At 54.2% G+C, this 17,604-nt stretch overlaps 1 protein-coding gene across 2 annotated transcripts; it reads right to left on the reverse strand.

Annotated features, from left to right (window-relative positions):
- Positions 1 to 298: 298 nt before the first annotated feature.
- Positions 299 to 14,954, reverse strand: Rab35 (RAB35, member RAS oncogene family). Of its 2 annotated transcripts, NM_001013046.1 has the most exon segments (6): positions 860 to 2,367; positions 4,355 to 4,479; positions 4,561 to 4,685; positions 7,504 to 7,627; positions 9,357 to 9,407; positions 14,796 to 14,951. In NM_001013046.1, coding segments are annotated over 6 exon segments (606 nt in total). In that variant the 5' UTR covers positions 14,848 to 14,951; the 3' UTR covers positions 860 to 2,238.
- Positions 14,955 to 17,604: the final 2,650 nt, after the last annotated feature.

The following is a 17,604-nucleotide window of genomic DNA, read 5'->3' on the forward strand; positions in this document are numbered from 1 at the left end:
CCACCCCTCTGCTCCAGCGTGGCTCAAGCATCCAGCTTGAAGAGCTCACGGCAAGCACAAGCTTCCGCTGCATCCTTCCGGTGTGTGCAGAGTAAACATGGAGCTTCCCCTGGCGTCTTCCCACATGTGCTCGGGCCCGGAGGGGAAACGCCACCCTGAGCCGTGAGTTCGTGGAGAACAGTGTCCCAGGGCCCTCCATGACACCCGTGCAGCACCTGAGGACAAGAGCTGACGACAGTGGGCAGAGCCAGGTGCCCAGAGCACAGGGTAGGAGCGCAGACAGACCCTGGAAGGGAACTTGGCAGCTTGAACCTTTATTTTTAGTACTTTTCTTTGTAAAAAGCAGAATTAGAAACTTTCAATACAGAAATAATCCTGGTGAACTGTTTAAAAGTCTGTTGTTTGACAGGAGTTTCACATCAGGCCCACCAGGACATCAGTTCAGCCCTGAGTCCCCCCACCCCCACCCTTAATCCCACCCCACCCCATCCCACTCATGCATCTAACACTGCGGGACAGGCACACTGTTGTCACCCAAAACCACCACCTGGGCCTTAACAGGCAGGTGCCAGAAACCATGGAGGCACCCAGTTTGGGCTGGATGCTCCAAGATCGCCCTCTTATTGCTTGAACTGACAAACACTCCCATACTGGTTTCCCATGTGTTCAGAAGCATGTCACCTGCCCAGGAACAGAAGTCCTCGGTCAGCCAAGGCAGGCCTGGAAACAAGACTCGCTCAGCTCCCAGCTCACGTGGGCCATATGGAGTCGCCTAATGCTTGGCCCTGAGGTGTCTTCCGCAGCCCCAAACCCAGCCCGATGCTCAGCTTCTGACAATTCGGACAAGTGGAGAGACAGGTGAGAAGAAAGCCCCAGTTTTATTGATTGAAACCCCATCCACAGTGTTAACATGGAAAATCTGCAGTATTCTGTGATGATTGTCCAGTCAGGACTGTGCCTGGAAATCGTCTAGGAAAGGAAGTCTAATAAAACACATTATGATGTCCAAATCAGTTCTTCCGAGTTACGTGATCCTTTAGGGGAAAGGGAACCAACCAAGTGTCCCGGGGAAGGGGGAAGTAATCAAATGCAGATTACTCTGCTGGGGGCGGGGGTAGGTGAATACTGGCTGCCCCAACCCCACTACCACTTCCCAGTGGCTAAGAAATCTTCCTACCACCTTCATAACTAAAAACAGATCTGTCAGTAATGCAAAAGCTACCTGTCCCAGCCTGGGAGTGTCTTCCCATAGCCCAGCAACCCCCTGGCTCTGCCACAGGTGCCTGGTGCTCCATTACAAACTGTCTCCAGCGGGAGGCTCTCGAGCACAGGGACGAGGGTGCAAAGCCTTCCTTTACCACAGAAGGGAGAGAGCCTGGCCCTGCACTGAATAGAAGCCATCACCTTTTCTAAAAATACTGAGCCCAAAGTGGGACAGTCACAACGTTTGCTGACTGCTGAGCCAATCACATCTCGGGGAAATAACTGTGAGGAACTTTGTTTGATTTGGCCTCATTGGCTGTATTTGTTAAGAGAATGCTCCCCCCTCCGCCTCGCAAGCTCCATCTCTACAGGTGTGCCACTACCTTTCTGCAGGAACTGAAACATGGTGGGTAAGTGAGAAGCCGCGGCTCCCCCTGGGTTTGTAGCAGAGGCATCTAGAAGGCAGAATGAGAAACCTGTTGTCCAAAAGGGCAGGACTGAGTTCCTCGTGGAACTGAAGACCTAGGGCCTGTGTGGAGGCCAGGTTCCCAGAGCAGCTGTAGGTAGGAGCCATGTGGAGTGCACTCCATGGGCCAGGGATGGCCAAGGACTCAGCTAGGACACGAGGTTGGCTCCTCAGGAAGCTGCCGTCGAGATGGGTGTGGAGGGCTCGGGAGGGTCTGTTGCAGCAGGTTGGCGGAAGGAGCCAAAAGCCAGAGCAGGCTGAGGGTGTGCAGCTGGTTAATGCAATATACACTATGTACAAACTGGTTAATCGGTCCACTCAGCTGGCAGCGTCCTCACCAGGTCCAGGCGCCTCGGCAGGGAAAAGGGCACCGTGGGGAAGGGCAGGCTCGTCCAACACCTTCTTGGCACTCAAGGGGAAAGGAGAGGAAGTGCCGATGGCGCCTCCCGATACAAAAAACGTGGAGAGAATTCTTTAAATAACGGCACTAGACTGAGACTGTCCCCGAGAGCCGCCGAGGCCTCAGGCTGGGAGGTGCAGTGCAGTCTCTGCGGTGGGTGGGCGGGGCATTAGCAGCAGCGTTTCTTTCGTTTACTGTTTTTGGTGAGCTTCACCACATCGTTCTGTTGCTGCTGCTGCTGTTTGGCCAAGTTGTCTTTCTTTGCCCGTAGAACCAGCTCTGTGATGCAGTTGAACATCTGGAGAGACGACAGGGTAAGGCTGACCCCGCGGGCTAGCACAGACACCTCCCAGGCCATTCTATTTCTCTGTGAACTGCGAGTATGTCCTCAAAACCTGTGTGTGCGCGTGCACTCTTGCTGCAGAGTGGTTTGCCATGGCTCTGGAGCCTGGCCTTAAACTCACAATCCTCCTCCTGCCTCGCCAGTGCTCAGGCTACAGGTGTGTACTGTGTGCCCTCAACACACAGGGGTTCTCACCCTTCCTAACACTGTGGCCCCTGAAGACAGTTCCTCATGCTGTGGTGACCCCAACAATATCATTTTTTTTTTTTATGAGTACCCTATAGCTGTCTTCAGACACCAGAAGAGGGCATCGGATCCCATTACAGATGGTTGTGAGCCACCATGTGGGTGCTGGGAACTGAACTCGGGACCTCTGGAAGAGCAGTCAGTGTTCCTAACCACTGAGCCATCTCTCCAGCCCCAACCATAACATTATTTCATTGCTACTCCATGACTGTTAATTTTGCTACTGTTAGGAATCATAATGTAAATGTCTGATATGTGACCCTGTGCAAGGGGTCGTTCGATCCCTAAAGGGGCCACAACCCACAGGTTGAGAACTGCTGCTCTAGGCAGAAGTAGTGGGGTTAAAGGTTAAAAGCGTCGAAAGCCTGTAGTTGTCTTGGGAAGTCAAACTCTGCAGTCTTTTTTCCTGTGTGTGGGTTTGTTCATGAGTACGGGCCCCCATCAAAACCCGAGGCAGAGCCCCTCAAACTGGAGTCATGGGAGTTGTGCTGGACACAACTGGGCGCTAGGAACTGAACTCAGGTCCTCTGCAATCAGAGTGGTACAGTCAGTCACTGAGCCAGCTCGCCAGTCCTGTTTAATACATAGTTAGAAACGTTCACCTAGAACCTTCTGACAAGACAAAGGGACGCTGCTCTGCAGAGACAGAGGAAAGCCACTGCCTGTCCACCTGTCACCATCCCCCTGCCGTGTGGCCAGACACTGCCTGAACCTTACCCTGACTACCCAGTGTCCTAGTGAGAGGAGCCACCAGGCCTCAGGCCCACTCTGCCCCAAAGGCTGCATGTGCAGCAGTGGAGGAGACAAGCTAAGCCAGGAGCTCAGATGTCCTTGGAACCAGAGGCGGTGACCCGGTGCTCACGAGCTGTTATGTGCCATTTGAGGAACAGGGATTGATCACAGCAAGGCATCTGACCAGCACCTCTCTCCAGCTCCATGGTTTCTGATGCCCTCTTCTGGCTTCTCATGTGCACAAGTGCACGCACGCCACCTACTTAGCACAGTGCACAGAATGCTCAGCACAACTCCGCTCACTCGCTCCTCACAACCTGGGAAACCGCTCTCTCTCCCACTGTGTGCACATGAGCAATGAATTTCAAAGAGGTAGGTTGGTCCCGGCCTGGCTCTGGGGGGCCTGTGTTCACAATACAGCAGGAAGGCAACTTCCCTAGCACCTCTAGGCTCCTCTCTAGGGCCAGCGAATGGGCCAAATGGGGCCTGTGGCCGAAGCGCTCGCTTTGCTCCCTCAGGATCATGGCTGCTTCCTGCAGCTACAAATGAGCCTGCTGGGTAGAGGCTCTAACCAGAAACCCCAGGAAAGATGCCCTTTGGAGGACAGGGAAGCAAGCAACCGAGAGGGGCGGGGAAGAAGAGGTGGTAATGATGGGCTCAAGGAAGGGCCAATGGGAAGCAGCTGGGATAGAGACTTTGAGCGAGGCTTTGGGGAGGGAAAGGCCGGGCCTTGACTCCCCTCTCCCGGGTTATCCCCTAAGACTATTCATACTCAGTAAGAGGAACTTCCGTTTTCCTCCAAGAAAAATGGGATCCTACCCCAGAGGACAGCTGCCAGCCACCAGTGTGCACTGACTGACTGGTGGTCACTCGGGTGCCTGAGGCCTGCAGTGGGAGAAGCCCGAGGTGGGGCAGAGTCCATGGGTCCTCACCCGCCCTCTCCCCAGGCTCGGCAGGAGCTCACCTCTTCCACATTGACGTTCTCCTTGGCACTGGTCTCAAAGAGCTGGATCCCCATCTGCCCGGCAAATTTGTAGGCGTCTTCTGTCTCTACCACCTTCCGCTCAGGGTCGTCATTCTTATTGCCCACTTTAAACAAAGCACAGTCAACTTCCTGCACGAACACCACACGCTGCTCTCCCACCCGCCCCACCCTCGGGCCCAGCTCACCTAATATTCGGCACACATCGTCACAGTTCTGGTTGATTTCATGAAGCCATCGCTTGACATTGACAAAGGACTCGGCACTAGTGACATCGTAAACCACAATGACCCCGTGGGTCCCCCGATAATACCTGCAGGGCCAAGATGTGCATCAGGGCTTTGGCCCAGGACAGAGCTGCTCCCCTGGGACCTGCCTGCTGCAGGACGGTGGCTGGGGAAGGTGCGGGTACCCAGACAAGACCAAGCCCTGCACCTAGCCCTGACCACCAGCCGGAGCCAGGCCTGACCAGAAGGACAGGCTACTCCAGCAGCACTGGCTTCTCAGGCCTGTCCCTGGCAGCAGTGGTGGGGGCAGTAACAGTCTGAGGTGGACCAGGCCTGGAGTCACCCCAGTGACTCAGGGCGCCATAAGCTGGAAACATCTTTCAAGTTCTCCTTTTATTTTTAGAATTCAGGCGGCTCCTGTGTCTGACATCATGTTATCACCATCGTTGTTTAAATGCTCCAACTTTCTTTCAAATCTCGGCAGTAAAATGCCATCCCAAGAGGCTGCATCTACATGAAGCCAGGGCAAAGTGCATCCCTTTCCCGGTGGGCAGTGACCCTGCTCCAGTGAGGAAGAGTGCGGCAGCGGCTACACAGGCCTCCAGCAGCTGGAGGAGGGGCTCAACTAACCCTGCAGACCAGCCAGGAGGTCTGGAAGGTAGGTGGCTGCCATCATCCCTCTCCGAACATCTGCTACCCACAAAGCCAGGCGAGGCGCACCAACCCTGCAGCACAGGGCCTTGGGCCTCATAGTGCCAGAGGCCAAGCAACACCCTTGGCCCCACTCTACCCTCAGGACTGTCCCCTGAGCCTTGTCCCTAAAGCTACTCTTCTTGGCCACTAAGGCCTTAACCATGTAGAATACAAACTGGAAGGCAGGGTGCCTTCTGTCCCAGGTTTCAAGATGCCTACACCAGGACCCATGGGCCCAGACTGGTAAAGGGAACCCTGCTGTCCACTCTCCATAGTCAAGACATCTGAAAAGTGGAACCTGGTCGTGTCTCTGAAAGATGTGGACTCCGGAGAGCATCCCTGCTATGAGGAAGAGATCACAGATGCCACCCCAAGGCTGGGGACAGTTCAGAGACAGTGCGGGGTGCTCTTCACTATCAGGACAAGTGTCCCTTCCTCCACGGCAATCTGGAGTCCCAGATGCAGGTGGCAGAACTAAGAGTGGCTGAGTGGGGCAGGTCACCACACTGTATGCAGACTTGTTCCAAGTCCCACTGTCTCAGCTCAGGACCCCTAAACCAACCTGGCCCTGGTCCCACAGCAAACTACTGCCCTGAGCACTACCAGTTCAACAACATAGCTTGGTGGAGGCCTCTGGTAGGAGACCCACATGGACAGACGCACGATCCTGCCAGCTAAGTACACACAGCAGAGCACCTCTGAACCCTTCCTCTGCTGAAGATGCCAGAAATGGCACCCCACTGCCTTAGCTCCTGCCACTCCAGGAGAGCCTTGGCCGGGAAAGGCTTGCAGGACACCAGTGCCTCCAGGCCTCTGACCCAGGTGTTGTCTGTCCCTCCCTGCCTTACTCAGCTTTGCCCTAAGCCAGTGCAGGAGTCCACGCTTCTTACTCCTCCCAGCCACCCAAGGGCCAGAGAGCTCTCAGGAAAGGACTCTTAGCAGACGCCAGCTACAATCACTTCCACTCCTACACCTGCAGATCATTCAGCTACGTCAAGGGCCTCTCCTCCTCACCCGCCACTGCCATCAAGGGACGGTTTCTCCATGGCCCTCTCCTCCTCACCCGCCACTGCCATCAAGGGACGGTTTCTCCATGGCCTCTTTGGCAGGTCCTGAAGCGGCTTCAGAATGAGCCAAGCCTAAGACCCCAAGGCAGGGGCTAACGTTGGTTTTCCCAGACAGGACAGGGCCCTGTACCAAGGGAGTCCTGAACCATGGCACTCATGCCCACTACAGCGCAGACAGTATGATAAACACCAGCCTAACCTGCTCGGCTGAGTAGCCTGTGCTGCCCTAATACATGAACCCCCACATTCGCACCCTCAGAGGATAACCAGGGCCCACAGTGGCTACTTGTATTCCATGCTGACAGAAGGGGGAACATTCCACTGAGCTTTGGAACTGTTTATACAGACAGGCCAGAGCCCAGCTCTGAGAAGCCCCTTTAGCTGTGAGAAACGGCCCGTGCCTTTAATCCCAGCAGAAGCTTAAGAGCACCCAGGGCTACACAGTGAGGCCTGCCTCACACACACTGGACATGCCGTATCTGTGCAAAGGAGTTACAGCACAGAGAACACAGACAGACACAAGTGACCCATGAAAAGGCCAGACGCAGAGACCAGGACTCGAGCCTCAGCACTCCCGCAGATCCAGCTGAAGCCTCTGGCCACTGGGCAGTGTGCCCAAGGACACACGGCGGAACAAACGTTTAAGTCCCAGTTTCATGAACACCTAAGAACTCTAAGACTCTACATGACTGCACACTGGAGCGGTTTCCTCCTGTGGGCAGTTGAGTTTACAAAGCCACTGCTGGACCACTGATGTCCCAGCTAACTGACTGTGGGGAAGGGCCCCACACCGATGATCTTCCAGGTCCCCATAGGCTCTAAAGAGTCAGGATGGGTGCCCAGAGACCGTACAAAACGAACTGATAACAAGCCAGTGTTAGTGGCTCACTGGGCACCGGGGAAGGGCTCATCACTAACCCAGGGAGACAATACTGCTGCTCTGGCCACTTGAAGACAAAGGAACTGCCAGCAGGTAGGGCTAAGTGAGTGCCCACGGCTGTACACAGTCTATGCCATAATGGATACCAGGCCAGATGCTCCGCCACCCACCGAGGCCTCACCTCCCCACACCCATGACATTCCCACCACACTATTTCCATTCAGCGATGTCACTCAACTTCACAAAAACATCCAAGGCACTCACGTAGAGGTGATGGTGCGGAAGCGCTCCTGCCCTGCAGTGTCCCAGATCTGCAGCTTCACCTTCTCCCCGTTGATCTCCACAGTCCGGATCTTGAAATCCACTCCGATTGTGGTGATGTAGCTGCCTGTATGCAAGCAGCCCGTTACTCAGAGCCCTTCGGTCCCCCAAGCCCCAGCCTACCCCACCCCACTGTCTGTGCCCCATCCAGTCAAGGCCCTAAGGAGAGTCCTGAACCAAGAAAGCTCACCTGCTCTAACAGCCACAGTGCCCGTGAGACAGGACATGGTGGCAGAGTAAGACCCAGAACAATACGCTCCCAATGACATTAAAATGTCAAGTGACTGAGGAGATGGAGGGTCTTTACTGAAGGGCAGGGTAGGGACAGGTAGGCTGTGATCTGAGAACACACCCATTCATCATTCATCCTGGGTTTCTCTTCTTATTGGGGGTGGAGGATAACTTTCAAAATTGACTAACAGGTTCCAACACTGTACTTTCTGGAGGGGGGACAAGAGCGAAATACCCATGGCGAGTTTGGAGTGTGTGAGGCTAAGCCCAGGTGAGGGGGGTAAGGCGTCAGGGCCTGTCCTCCAGGCTGTCGTGGACCGCTGAGAACATCTACTGGGTCGTATGTGTAATAAAGTGGGGTGATGGCTTTTCACAGGAAAGAAAACTTCACGACATCTGTGTGGAAGCTACTGTTCCCACCCAATACTTGTCACACACTCCCTGCCGTGATAACAGACTGACCCTCTGAAGCTCAAGCAAATCCCAATTAAATGATTTTGTTTATAAGAGTTATGGTGGTCATGGTGTCTCTTCACAGCAGTGGAGCAGTGATTATGATACACGGCGTGTCCCCTCATTTACCATGTCAGGTCCCCTTTGCCCTCAGTCTCAGTCAAATAAATACGTTTTTTTTTTCTTTTTTCTTTTTTTTCAGAGATGGGGACCGAACCCAGGGCCTCTACCACTGAGCTAAATCCCCAACCCCATAAATACGTTTTTTTAAAAAGCAACTTGGCAGCACCAGGTAAAGTTTAAACACCCTAGCCCTTATGACCTAGTCACCTCACTTCTATGTGTACAAGAAGAAACGATGTATCCAGCACTGCTTCTTTGAAGCAACCAGAAACCACATCACCAAGGCTTGTGAAGTGACAGTGCATCTAGACATAAGCAACTTCCTTGTCATTACAGAATCAAGGGAGGCTGGGTATGGTGGCATACACCTTCAAACCCACTACACAGGAGGCAGATCTCTCTGAGTTCAAGGCCAACCTGGTCTACATAGCAAGTTCCAGGCCAAGCCAGAGATGTAAAGGAAGGGAGATTCCGCCTGAAAACCGAACAGGTTGAAGGTCTGTGGATAGCAAGGATGAAGCATGTTTCCTGACAAAGACAAGATTTCTGAACAGCTGGTGGGGTCAGGAAAAAAAGACAGACAGACAAACAGAGAGACAGAAAGACACACACACAACACACACGCCACTCCACCCCCAAACAGAGGCCCCAGAGCAACAGGAGTCGGGGAGGGACAAGTATCATTTTTACAGTATGGACGTATTCCTACTAGATCTGTACTATCCAGTATGTCTAGTGGGACTTTAAAGTCCTAAATGTGGACACAAAGGCACCCTGGGTAGGGGAGTGGGGGCCAGCAGAGAGAGGCTCTTTGTGAAGAGTTGGACCGGGCAGAACACGGAGGTTTCTTTTCTGAGCCCCAGAGCCCACTTTCCCTCATCCAACAACCAGAATGACCGTCTCTGGAACCAGACAGAAGCAGATGGGTTCTGGAACACCATAGGGGATTCTAAAACCAAACACCCCAGCAGTACCCAGCGTGGACTCACCTGAGAAGGTGTTGTCTGCAAATCGTAACAGCAAGCTGCTCTTGCCCACACCTGCAACAAGACCACATGGGGATGAGCGGGGAGGGCCTCCTCCTACAGCCTTCCCTAGAAGCCTGATGAGGTCAGGACCCTTCTCAAGGGCAGCCTGTCTCCTCTCCCCGCACGCCAACAGCATCTTCCTTCCACTCAATCACTGCTGACCTTGCCCTCCGTCCTCATGTAAGACAAGATGCTCTCAAATCCTCTGGGGGAGATGACAGAGGGACTCATGCCCAGACCCTGTTCTGAGGACTGCCTGGAGGAAGACTGACCAGACAGCAGACACAAGAGGAAGGTCAACCAAAGCAGACCAGTCCAAGCGTGTCCTCAGCAAGGTCCTCAGGACACTTCAGGCCACTTCAGTTTACAAGGGAATGGAAAGGCGGAGAGAGCCCTCGATGTCATCAGGGATACTCTGTAGGTGGAGAAACTAAGGCTCACACGACCAGAGCCCCTGCTAAGTCAGTGTGGCTGAGTGAGTGAGGCGGGGACTCCACTGGACAAACTTGGCTACCACCCCATGAGTGCCTGGGCTTCGGAACCTGCCAATGGAGCTCCCGGCTTCCCTGTGACATCCACACAGTGGTTCTGGTTGGCCAGAACACCTACCAGCCTCCTGTCCTCCAGCCTCCACCACCCCAAAGTGGCTACATCAGGCAAGCTCAGAATGAAAGGGCAGCGCACATTCACTTCTGTGTAGTGGCTCGAAGCGTGCGCCACATAGCCCCAGTCAGACTTGAATTCACTGTAATGGAGGACGACCTGAATCCCACTCTTCTGCCTCTACCTCCCAAATACTGGGGTCACAGGTACGGTGGCCCAGGGCTTCATGCTTATGAAGCTAACACTACCAACTGAACTACAATCCTAGCCTTTAATGGGGACACTTGCAGCCCCTTGAGTAGAAATGCAAATGACTTCAGTTTCTTTGAAAAGTAATTTTGCAATACCGAGAAAACTTTAAAAACCCCAGACTCTGTGACCTAATATCCTCACGTCTGTGAAACTGCTACACAAGAACAAACACAATGTATCCAGCAATGAAGCATGACTTAAAACAAAGCAGCCAAAAGCCATGTAACCTCCTATGCACAGGAGCAAAAGTGACCTGTCCCATGGCTCCTGTCCACATTTCTTCCACTCTATGTCCAACGGAAATGCCTTCAAAGGTACCAAGTCACCCGAGGACCCCATAAACGCTGTCACTCAAATCAAAACTTAAGCATACGTGCCTATTATGAGAGAAACCCAGAGCCTGACTCCAGTTCTCAAAGATGGCTGTTCCACCCCTGGCCCTCAAGTAGCGGAGGCTGCAAACCACTCCTGCACACTGGGCTGTACAGTTGTGTTTCTAACCCGACCGTGAAGAACGGGTACAGCTGAGCCCTACTTCCCAAGGAGGCCCTGGGGAGGACGCCCTGCTGCCGAGCACCTGTAGCTCAGCCCTCTGCTTACAGCGCTTGCTTCGTACCACTTCCTCATTGTTCCGCCATGAGGCTTCCTGCTAAGCCCAAAGACAGCCAGGCTCCTGCACTGATCCACACCGTGTTCTGCCTGATACTGACACTCCATGGGCCCTGTGGTGCCTCTGCTTCCTCCTGGAGCCTTCTAAGTCCAGCTTACTCAGCTAAAAGCTCATTCTAGCCACTGAGCAATGAGTGAGTGCTGTAGGTCCGAGACCTCCCTTCCCTCACCCTATGCATTCATTCAGAGCCATGAGCTGAGCCCAGCACTTAATAGCTACCAACTAAACCCCTCTCCACAGGCCGACAGTCTCAGTGACAGCCATGCTATGCCATGTTACTACAGCAGCGTCACCAATGAAGCAGCTCTCAAACTTCAGGACAGCAGAATCCTTTCCCCAACTTAGACAGGGTTTGGCTGGCCTGGAACTCTCAATGTAGACCAAACTGGCTTCAGACTCTCAAAGCCACTTGCTTGTGCTGGGATTTAATATGCGCAATACCACATCTGGCCGCTGCCGCTGCCACCACCTCCACCACCACCACCTCCACCACCACCACTACCACCATCATCATCACCACCATCACCGCCACCATCATCATCACCATCACTATCACCATCACCACCACCATCACCACCCATCACCACTATCACCACCACCATCACCACTACCACCACCATCACCACTACCACCATCACCACTACCACCATCACCACTACCACCATCACCACCACCATCACCACTACCACCATCACCACCACCATCACCACCACCACCACCATCATCATCACCACCACCATCACCACTGCCACCACCATCACTAACAATATCACCACCACCATCATCACCACCACCATCACCACCATCATCAATTATCCAAATCTCCCGTATCTGTAGTAGACAGGGGAGAGAGAGGTACCATCTGCAGTGACAGCAAGGACTTGAAATCCTTGGCTGCAGAAAAACCACTAGTCACAACATGGTCTGCCGCCATGGACTTGATACAAACCTCCAACTCTGTTCTTCCTGAGAGGAACAGAAACCAAGACCTGCCACCTCCCAAATATTCCAGCTGCTGTCGACCCTACAGATGGGCCCAGGGCCGATCTCCAGCACAGCAACACTTTCTTCTAGCCACCGAGCTCTAAGGTCTGCTATCCTGCAAGGACACAGGCCCCAGGGACTTGATGCCTCTTGGCAGGAAGGGATGCCACCGCTTACCATCAACACACACACACACACACACACACACACACACACACACACACACACACACACAAAGAGACAGACACACACACACACCCCGCGTGCTGCTTTGGACCTTCCGCAGCTCTGCCCCACTGCTTTCCTCTGAGGCAACAGATCTAGCCAGCCTGCTATAAACTCAAGTAAAGTGATATCAACTTTAATTCTGCCTCAGTGGCCACATTCTCGTGTACCTGCAGACAGACCACGCCCACCTCCCAGCTCCCGTCTACTCATGGGTTAAGAGAGGGATTTTACCTAGTCTAAAGGCACACCAGCCTCAGGCTGTGAGAATGAGGGTAACTGGCATCCGTGGGTACAAACCAAAAGCCAATGCGGGGCAGCTGAGAGGATAAAGAAAGATGCCCATGCCCAGGGAACACATTCCAGAAGTGTGTACAATGTGGCTGAGTGAGTGAGACGGAGAGCCGCCAGGGTCCAGTGAGGCCCAGTGCCTGCAGCCCAACACGGCCTGCTCTTGGGGTTAGCACACATGTGCACAGCTGCAGGGGCTGTGTGACTCTGGGCAGACAAGGCTTCTCCTCTGAGCCTTGGTTTCCTTATCTGACAAACCACAGAGACCAGGGGTGAGAATCAGATAACAGTGTCTGAGAATCAGTTGACACACCTTCAGAAGCACACTCAAGGGGCCAAGGCAGCCAGCCGGGCAGTGACATCCCGCTCCCTGCTCCCCTGGCTACCATCTCCGGGTTCCTAAATGCTCAGCTTCATGTGTAAGCTCAGTGGCAGGAGAAATCCAACAGCACAGTGTCCCCCTCTTCTCTGTAACCCAGGCCTACATGCTCACGCTGACCCTTGGAGCCAGACCTTACAGACACTGACCACTGAGTCCTCTCCCACACCCGACTTCTGAGCAGAAACCATCACTAGCCCTGCAAGGTGCACCATAAGAAAGCAGGCCCTGGGTTGAACAAAAGAGAGAAAGCCAGCAAGCTACAACTTCCTGCTGAGTTTAGCCTTTCGAGTTTTGGATATTAAAACTGGCCGTGTCTTGGGGAGGGATAAAGACCTCTGACCACAGCGGGCTGACTTTAGCTCCGAAAGGAGAGAGATCACCGTAATGTCAGCAAATCCTCAGAGCCCAGAGAAACCCCATTAGCTGGGTCCAAGTTCAAATCTACATGGCTTGCCTGGTTTCCTTTCATTCAAACCACAACGGGTCAGTCTTCCACTGTTTCAACTCCACTCCCAGCCGTAGCTACTATTCTACCTCCTCAGTGAGGCCTTCCCCTTCCAGGACACCTCCCCTCCACCCCCCAGCAACCCCTGAGACTTCAGCCATCTCCCACCAGAACCAAACCACGAGCCACATCCCAACCCAGCTTCTCCCATGAGACCAAAATCCACTCACCACTTACTTCCATGACCTATCTATGACAGTGTCACCCAACAAGCCTACATCCTGAGTCTCAGGGGACTCACTGCTCTATTTCCTTAACAATCCACAGGCATTATCACCAAGTTGGCTGTCTCAAGTCCCATGACCCACACTCAAGTCTAATCTATAAACTTAGCTGCTCCCCAGCCTCCTTCCAAATATCACATCATCCTGGCACCTCAGCTAAGCGCCCACAAACATCCTGGGCTGGCCTCTCTGAACTCACCGTCACCTCACAGACCTGGTCACCTGCCACACTCCAAACACCTCTAAAATGCTTCATCCTTGGCCAGAAACCAGTGTGACTGACCAAATGCACTTAAGCACTGGGTACCAGAAACTGCTCTACAAATCAGAGATGGATCAGTACTGAGAGAGAGACAGAGAGAGAGAGAGAGAGACAGAGAGAGACAGAGAGACAGAGAGAGACAGAGAGACAGAGAGAGACAGAGTGTGTGTGTGTGTGTGTGTGTGTGTGTGTGTGTGTGTGCGCGCGCGCGCGCACAAAGCACTTAAAATATCGGATGAAGCACCCAGGTAAGATAACAGCAAACACTGTCCACCCACTGTGTGCCAAGCACATAGTGATGTGTGTGCTCACTGGCTGCTAACATCAGCTCTGTCAGGCAAATCTACTACTCCATTCTACAGATGAGAACTGAACCATGCAGAGACTTAGTGACGATTCTGCAGGAATGTGCTTATGGCCGTACCTGCCGCACCTCATCCAAGTCCACAGCAACCCGGAGAGACAAGTCCTGGAAATACCCATTTCACAGAAGGCTGAGTCTTCACAGGGAGACTCACGCTGACAACACCAACAGTTAGTTACTTGGAGGTTACTTTACACCGGGCCAGGCGCTAAGCACTTTCCCTACTTTAGCTCACTGAATACTCAACACCGCTCAGCTTAACAAGTCCCCACTTCTCAGATGCAGGAACTGAGGCTCAGAAAGGCGACGCAACTTGCCCAAGGTCACAGAGTGAAAAAGCTTGCCTTCCCGGGACTCGAACCCGGGTCTCTCCAACTCCAGCGATCGCGCGACTTGACCAAGGTCACACGTGAGGCAGGAGCAAGCGCCGGGGCGTGCAGCCCGCGCGCTCCGCGCCCCAACCCGCCCAGGAGCAGCCCGGAGCCCCTCGCTGCGGCCCCGGGGCCTGCGGCCGCCCAGCTCCGCGCCTCCCGCCCCGCGCGGGCCGCGCCTCCTCGCCCGCCCGCCCGCCCGCCCCGAGGCCCCCGCGGGCCGCGCCCGGCAGGGCCCGCACCGCCTCCGGCCCCTGCGGCCCTCACCGCTGTCGCCGATGATGAGCAGCTTGAAGAGGTGGTCGTAGTCCCGGGCCATGGCGGGCGGGGGCGGCGCGCGCGCGCGGGCGGGCGGGGTCGGTACTGGCCTCGGGATCCGCAGCTCCCTCCCGGCTGCTCCGGCAGCGGCGGATCCACTTCCCGAACAAACAGCCGGAACTGACAGAAACACCTCCCTCCGCTCCCCCCACCTCCTCCTCCTCCTCCTCAGCAGCCGCCGCCGGTGCCGCCGCCACCCTCCTTCCCGCCCCGCCCCACTACTGCGCAGGCGCGGCGGCTGGACCCGCCTCTGCGCAGCCGCAGTCCCGGTCGGCCGCGCCCTCTCCGCGCACGCGCAGTGCGCACGCTCCCCGGACGAGGTCCGAACGAGCGAGCGAGTGCGGACGCTACGGCCCTCGGGAGAACCGAGCCGTTTAGCAGGCCTGATGGAAGAGAGACGATGGCCGGCTGCGGGGCTGAGGTCTGGAGGTCAGCACTGGGCGGAACTCGCCTCCGAGCACCACGACTCCAGGCGCCCGACCTCCTGGCGGAACGGGTAGCGGTTCCGGATTCGGATCCGTGGGGTGCACCCTGGTCGCCTGCGCCTCCTCTCCTTCTGCCTCAGTTTCCCGGGGCGCCGTTACGCCGTACGCAGCGCGGAGTCAGCCCCAGTACGAGCGGAAGCTCACCTGCCGGTCCCCGTGCGCTGCCACTGCCACGCTCCCTGCAAGTTTGCAGGGATTGCCCCATCCCTGTGATTTTGGCTTTTTCCAGACAAGTTCTCAAGTCGCCCAGGATGGCCCCTGACTCTCCGAGTAGCCGAAGATAACCATAAACTTCTGATCCTACCTGTACCTCCTGAGTCCCGTTTTATGTGGTGCTGAGACTCGAACCCAGGGTTTCGCAGATGCTAGGCAGGCTCCCTGCGAGCCGAGCTCCACCCACCCAGCCTCCTCCTCACTACTTCCTACTACCTTCCAGAGCTTTCCAGTCAAGCACCTGTTGGGATACTGCTGCTTCCTAATCCTTCCCCATAAGAAACAGTGTTGGTGTTTAAAACAAACAAACAAAAAAATACAGATGGTTACAGAATTCAAAGTTGACATTAGTTTTCCTCTAGAACCAGTCCCCGTAGTAACCCCATTAAAGTTTCTTGGACAGTCGTGAAACACTTACTAGTTGAATGGATACGTGCTTTCCCATAAACTTCTAGGAGTATCTAAGCACACATGTGCCTCGTGCGTGCGTTCACACCGCCATCAATCATTTAACCGCCTCACCACGTGGTGCTCCGGCTGATGGTTGTACTATTATTCCTTCACGACTCTGCTGCTCTGGTAGATTTATGCGGTTCATAATTTTCTTGTTATTCAGGGAATTGCAAGCAAAGTCCTTGAACAGCACACAGAGTGTCTGATGTAGGCCTTGAGCTCTTTTTGCCTGGTGATGTCATAAACACGAGCCTAGATTCCTAAGGTACTGGCTGAAAAGAGACCCTGTGTTCTAGATTGGAAACTCCTGGGTCGGGCAGGTTCATGCCATTCCTTTGATTGGCAGTTTGATGGTCCAGCAGTTAAGAGCACTGGCTGATCCTCCAGAGGAACCTGGTTAAACCCTCAGCCCCCACACGGTGCCTGACAAGAGTCTGTAACTCCAGTCTCAGAACTGATGCCATCCTCCGGCCTTGGCCGACACTTCAGACATGTGGCATATAGACACACACTCAGACTAACATGCACATACATCAAATAAAAACCTCAAAACATTTTAGAGGAGACAGCAAGAAGCCTTAAGGTTAGGGTAGACGTCAGATAAGCACTCCAAGTCTTCCTGGCCCAGGAAGTATCCTGTCAGGTCATCTCCATGTTTGCTCCAAGGTTGAAGAGATGGCATTTTCAAGGGCAACTATGAAATCCACCCCTGAGAAGCTTTCAGGCAGTCTCAGAGCCTGTTTCTTCAGAATACTGTAAATGTGAGGTTGTGTGCGGTCAGTCACAGTGACCAGTGTGAGTCCTTGTGCAAGGATTCGTTCATCTCTGAGCCGTTTCCTATAGGGGACTTCCAGGATTCACAGCTGTGGGACACTCTAGGGAGCGAAGCAGAGTCCGCCCTAGGAAGATGAGATTCCCAGTTCTGCCCCAAACCCACTGGGCATTTTATTCTGTAACTATTTAATGGTGTCTTACCATTTACTATGCCCCGTGTCATAGAGGATAGTGAACTTTCTCCTTCCAAGAATTTACAGACTCAACAGAGCTCAGACACAATCATGATGCAATACAGCAGAGAGAATGACTGTCAGATACCCTGCCTAGACCTCAGAGGACCCGGACTGCCTCTGTTGGCAAGAGGGAAGGGGAGAGCCCGTCATGAAGATTTCATGGCGACACCAGAAGAGAGGTGCGCTTGGAATGTCGGTTGTCTAAAGAGACAGCGGCTGTCACACCCTGTGAGAATCCTCAATTTTGGCTTGGAGGGGGAATTCCCTGAGGCCAGGGTATGCTTCTGGAATCCCAAAATGAGTCTCCCAGCACATGCTGTGAAAACGCCATCTAACGTTCACCCAGCAGCCGTCAGTGAAGAACTCTTTCCAAAAAGCACATGTGCTGTGTGCCGAGTATGAACTGACGCAGGCCGATCAGGATGGCCCGCAGATGGGGGCCTTGTCCCCACGTCCTGAGGTACAGCTTTTCCTTCCTACCTCAGAGCTAAACTAGGGAGATCCCAAGCAGAAGAGCAGTAACGGGATGCTGTGTAGCAGACTCAGGGCAGGAGCACGCTGCATACGGCTGCAGAACATCAACGGGTGACCAGGGAT

This window comes from Rattus norvegicus, chromosome 12 (genome assembly GCF_021556685.1).
Source record: "Rattus norvegicus strain SHRSP/BbbUtx chromosome 12, alternate assembly SHRSP_T2T, whole genome shotgun sequence".
Classification (NCBI taxonomy): domain Eukaryota; kingdom Metazoa; phylum Chordata; class Mammalia; order Rodentia; family Muridae; genus Rattus; species Rattus norvegicus.